Below are 6,000 nucleotides of genomic sequence, written 5' to 3'. Positions count from 1 at the left end.
GTCGCCGGTTTGATTCCCGGCCAGTCGACCATTTCCTGCATGTCTTCCCCCACTTTCTACTCCCCACACTTCCTGTCTCTCTTCAGCTGTACTATCTAATAAAGGCAAAAAGGCCAAAAACATAACTTTAAAAAAAAAAAAAAAAAAGAAAGAAAAATTCATGTACTAAATCAGAAACTTTTAAAGAACATTTTTACCAGAAACAAATTTACATTCAGCCCGCGGTCGAAACGCAGACAACAATGGGGGCACAGGAACCTTTTACTTCAGGGGAAAGTAGTTCTGGGGACTAAAAGACCCCAGAAATGCACCTTCAGACTCTTGTCGTGGACTCAGACTCTTGATCATGTTTGTGAGGAGTAAACATTATCAAAGGTGTAACATCTAATGTCAGCTGTTCAACACTTTGCTTTAAACACAACAGAAGTAAAGTAAGGACGGATCATAGACCAGGTGACAACAGGTTTAACAGTCGAGCTCCATCTCTGATTGTTCACATATCCAAGCCTTCCTCTTCACAGGGACCCCGTCTCTGACCTGCCTCCTTAACCCTTGTTCACTCCTTGGTCTGCTGCTGATGAGTGCCAAGTTTTCTCTTCCATTGCCACAGGTACCCACTCCTCCACCTTGGGTCAGGAAGTTCCTCTGAGCTGCATCGGCTGAATGAGAACTCCCAGAATGCCAAGCTCTTCTCATGTTGAACCTACCAAATCCAGGAAAACCTGCAGGATGCAAACCACAGTTTCCAGATGCAACCTTTGCTGCTTGGTGGTTTCTCAATCCCTGAGGCTGGTGTGATGCTGATTCTGACTCAGAGTAGGCACTGTATGTCTGGGGAAAGATGCAGGTAGATTCAGTAGAGTTGTGAGCTTTGGAGGGAATGACAGAATAAGTTGAGGGGAGGGAAACTCTTGTCCTGGAGTAGAAGAAGCCTTCCTTTCTGTTTCCAGCTTCTTCTCTCCCTCCTCTCTCCAGGTTCTCTGGATTTGCTGAGTCCCTCAGGTTCTCAGATCTTTTAGGATTGTCACTCATCAACCTTTTCCTTCTTCTTGTTTGAGCATCTTCCAGTTTTTTCTCCAGGTCATAAACATCCTCATTGATCTGATTGACCTGATCAAAGTGAGAGAGCAGGGAAGTGACACATGGCAGCAGATGATCCAAGTACGGCTGGACATCAGACTCAGAAAACGAAGAGTCCTCTGACCTCACCGAGAGAGCGGAGGACAAGGGACGCTGAGATGAAAATGAGGAGCATGTGGAAGGAGAGCGGGGAGAGGAGAGGAAGGGAGACAGCGTAGACAGACGGGATTCCTGGGAGGACCTGGAGGGGGGCATGTCCATACCTTCAAACTTGACTCTGTGTCTGAACTAGGAAGAGACAGAACAATAGTGGAGTCAGAAACACGGAGAAGAAGTTCTTACAAAAATGTGCCAAACGAATGTCCTCCTTACTTCTTTGGCTTTAGTGAGTCCCATCCACAACCTGAGCCTCTTGATGAAGAACTCCACCATCTCAAAGTCCTGAGGTCCAATGGTTGGTCGGTGCAGCTCGGCCTGCTCAGCCCTTCAGGACAAAGAACACTCACTGTTGGTCTTCTGAGCAGAACATTTAACCAAAGTAGCCTTTTCTCTGTTGAATAGTTTGTGAGCAGCATGACATCATAAGCTTATAGTTAGAGCTGGCTCAGGCTTAGACCAGCGCTTATACTGAACAAAAATATAAACACAACACTTTAGTTTTTGCTTCCATGTTTCATGAGCTGAACACAAAGATCTCAGACTTTTTCTACGTACACTAAAGGACTATTTCTCTCAAATATTGTTCTCTAATGTGTCTAAATCTGTGTTAGTGAGCACTTCTCCTTTGCCCAGATAATTCATCCACCTCACAGGTGTGGCATATCAAGATGCTGATTAGACAGCATGATTATTACGCGGGTGTGCCTTAGGCTGGCCACAATAAAAGGTCACTCTAACGTGCAGTTTTATCACACAGCACGATGCAACAGATGTCACAAGTTTAGAGGGAGTCAGGAATGTCCACCAGAGCTGTTGTCCGTGAATTGAATGTTCATTTCTCGACCATAAGACGTTTCCAAAGGTGTTTCAGAGAATTATGCAGAACATCCAACCAGCCTCACGACCACAGACCACGTGTAACCACACCAGCCCAGGACCTCCACATCCAGCATCTTCACCTCCAAGACCGTCTGAGACCAGCCACCCAGACAGTTTGTAAAGTTGTGCACACTGAAAATAACAGTAACAATACTCCACATTTAAGTCGCTATTGCTAAGTCTGTATCGCTTTGTGAAGCTTTTATTTTGGTATTTCCGTTAGCAACATTTAACATGTAGACTTAACATTTAAAATGGATATTCATACTTAGCATTTGGATTTAACATTTAATATAAAACGGGGGAGGGATTCAGTATTATTTTATACAGTCTATGGTCTGAACAAGCTCCGAGCTCTGACTCCGTGACAGACCGGATATTGTTGTTACGTAACAAAAACACTGAAGTCTGAAACGGCTCGTTTCACACACATTTACAGAAAGGTGGAGAAATCAGAACAGGGGCAGAATGGATTTTTTTCATTCTCGGGGGGTTTGTAGACATGCCAGGGACACATATTTCAGGTAGAGAACCATTAAAAAGTCAATTTTGCATGATATGTCACCTTTAAAGCTGGGGTTGGCAGTCTCGGAAAACTAGCATGAATTTGAATGTAGCATGTCTAACCCCTCCCCTCATCCCTCAGAGCTCCTCCAAAACGACGCCCCCCCCCCCCCCCCCCCCCCGCTCACATGCACGAGCGCCGCTGACTTGCGACCATATGATGGTGACTGATTCAAAACCGGTCCTCATCAAAACATTCTCATAGTGAAAGTTAAAAACACAAACAAACATGGCTGCTGTTAGCACTCACAACTATCATGCTAGCATTATCCAGTTGTACTGGTGACACGATATCAGGAGAAAAGTTATAACACATATATAATACTGTAACAGCTCTGCTGTTTGTTAAACGTGTTCAGTGGAGATGTTCTGAATTCCTACAGTGTTGACAGTCAGTGAAGGCATCAGGAGAGGTGTAGAGTGTGTGAGTTGAGAGAGGAGAGACAAGAGGAGAAGTTCTTCATTCATTCAAACATTGATTGTTGTTTTGTTTGTTGGCGTGATCACGGCCGACAGTGACCGGTTATTAAAACTCAACGTGTTCACGAATCGGCTCGTCATCACTACAGCGTCCGGACAGACGCTACAATACATCTACATTTTCTGTAGGACTAACTGAATGTCATTCATTCTTCTGCTTGTCAGAGCCCCTGTGGTGAGAGCTTTTTAGACTCTGATCCGGACTACAGTCCTGAGCAAAGCACCTCATCAGGTCAGAGGGGACAGGCCCGAGGTCGAGCAAGAGGGACAGTCAGTAGAGTCAGGGGAAGCAGCGGCAGGAGACGGGGACTCAGAGTGCACGCCGGGGAAATGTACGCGCAGGAGGAGGGCAGAACGGCAGGACGGGATTTGAATGGTTTAAAATTTTGGCACCCAAAAAAGGCTGATTGGTTGGTGTTTTCCCAGGTTTACTCCGGCTGTAGATAGCAGCTTTTTTTAACCTCTTTTTTAAGAACACATTATGTATTGATTACCATCAGGACAGAAAGATCATTTTAACCAGTATAACAAAAAGTGGATCTAAATCTGATTACCAACCCCAGCTTTAAACAGTGTAAACCGAAATACATTAACTGAGTAAATCTTACCTGATAATGTCATTTACATTTACATTGTAAAATGCTGTAAAAAAGTTACAAGTAAAAACCAAGGAGCACATTAAAAAATACTTATCTTTTTAAAGTAAAAGTGGAGAACTAAAAAACATGTTGCTGTTATTGTCAGTTTGCACAACTTTACAAACAGCGCCCGATATAGAGAGGAGCCTCCAAGAGAGAGGTTGAGAACCATGCTCATCTATTCCGCCGACTTCCCTTACTAATGACAGTTATATAAAGACAAAAAAACAAAAAAACAAACAAAAACTAGATTTTAATTTCAGCTGCTTTAAGGGTTTATTCCTCCATGTGTGCCCTCAGTCGCTCCTTTCTCCCAGTTATGGATCTCATATCCACATTCAACTTGACATATTACTGTAAACATTGTGAACTGTACCTGTATGCATGGATGAGAACAGCTCCACAGAGTCTGGATAAGAGCCAGAGACCTCCCACAAACAAAAGGAGCCCTAGGCCAGGGTGGATTCGACCACGCAGGAACGAAAGCACCGAGACTCTGTTCTCATAAAGTGACAGGAAACCTTCCACTGAATGGGACAACAGCTGAAACAAAGACATTTAACGTTAGATACATGAACACCCCTGTATGGAAAAGTGATTCAGCAGGAAGTCTTTCCACCTACAGTGTTCACGAGGTGACAGCAGAGCAGCAGCAGGAAGAACAGGGCAGACACAGCCAGCAGCTCCCTCCAGGCTCTCTGCAGCACTTTGCCCAACACCACCCATCTCCGCACAAACCTCAGGGTCCCCAGCAGCTGGAACACACAACAGTAGAAGCAAGTGGACCCTCAAACAGAGAGGGGGAGCTGTAGAGTTTCAGAATAGTGATGGACAGAAGCTGTTATTACCTTCAGAACAAGGAGAGTGAGCAGAACGGCTGCACACTGGGAACACCTCTGAGAGAGCAGGGCAGCACTGAGGAAGCTGGTGAAGAGGTCTGGTTGGGACAAAATCTAAAGAGCACACACAGACTATGAAAGGTCCTCAAAGCTATTATAGCAATACTATAAAAAGATATACACATTTTCTTATGGCAGTGTTGTAGTACTCCAGTCCAGGACTCAGAATCGAGTCCGACTCGAGTCCCGTTTTGCAGGACTCGTGACTTGACTTGGACTTGGACTCTGACTCGAGCATTGACTGCATAAGGACTTGGATGATAGAGAGCAGGACTCAGCTTATATATTGATACAGACTGTTTTAATGTTCATGTTAGATTTTGTATTTTTAATAAAATGTATTCCGTTCAGAGCGAGGGCTGGCACGAGCGTTCGCCTACATGCACGTTAACGTGACGTCTGCCAGGATTAAAAGACTCTACCAGCTGAGCATTTTACTTCCACACAGCGCTGTGACTTCATCCTTCAACAGCAGGATTTCGTTAGAATCTCATTGCAGTGGCAGTTAGACCTCGTCAATTTACTTTTAAAAAAACTGAAAATCAACCCGTCCACGGCGCAGGGGGAGAGCGGATCGTACACAGGAAGCAAACACATTTTAAATGTCCAGGATCAAACTGCAGTTTCTCTGAAGTCTTATTAAACTAAAATGGTTTCTCATAAACAATCTGTAGTGTCCTCTTGCTCTAACGTCTTCTGTTAAAAACATTCACCTTACCCCATGTCGGCCCCTTACCTGCCCATCAGGAGCTAAACTATCAAACTATCAATATGTGACTAAAATCAAATCTTGATAACACACATAACATTGATCTTCATACAAACAACAACAAATAAATGACAAAGTAAAATGATTGTGTACATAAAATGATGGAATTAGCTCCAACACTAATGTTAATGTCCTCCTTGTAATAAATAATATTACCAATAAGGACTCGAGTTGGACTCGTCTCAAATAATGAGGACTCCACTTGGACTTGTCTCAAATAATGAGGACTAGACTCGGGCTCGGTCTCAAATAATGAGGGCTTGACTCTGACTCAAATGCCGAGGACCCGACTTGGACTCATGCTCAGGTAATGAGGTCTTAACTCGGGCTCAAACTCAAATAATGAGGACTCGACTTGGACTGGGTCTCAAATAATGAGGACTAGAATTGGACTCAGAATCAAATGATGAAGACTCGACTTGGACTCGGTCTCAAATAACGAGAACTTGACTCTGACTCAAATGCTGAGGACTCAACTTGGATTCGGTCTCAAGTAATGAATGACTTGACTCGTACTCAAATGCCGAGGACT

General features: G+C 44.1%; 1 protein-coding gene across 1 annotated transcript in view; it reads right to left on the bottom strand.

Moving 5' to 3' along the window:
• Positions 1-206: 206 nt before the first annotated feature.
• The window catches only part of pkd1b (polycystic kidney disease 1b), a 49,428-nt gene continuing 43,634 nt past the window's right edge, over positions 207-6,000 (bottom strand). The window contains exons 38-41 of the mRNA XM_034707325.1: positions 4,424-4,587; positions 4,177-4,327; positions 1,453-1,564; positions 207-1,368 (exon numbers count right to left, since the gene is read on the bottom strand). Of these exons, the coding sequence (XP_034563216.1) occupies positions 466-1,368; positions 1,453-1,564; positions 4,177-4,327; positions 4,424-4,587 (1,330 nt within the window). The 3' untranslated portion in view covers positions 207-465. The remainder of the gene's footprint in view (positions 1,369-1,452; positions 1,565-4,176; positions 4,328-4,423; positions 4,588-6,000) is intronic.

This window comes from Notolabrus celidotus, chromosome 18 (assembly GCF_009762535.1).
Source record: "Notolabrus celidotus isolate fNotCel1 chromosome 18, fNotCel1.pri, whole genome shotgun sequence".
Taxonomy (NCBI): Eukaryota; Metazoa; Chordata; class Actinopteri; order Labriformes; family Labridae; genus Notolabrus; species Notolabrus celidotus.
This window is presented reverse-complemented; position numbering and strand designations above follow the sequence as displayed.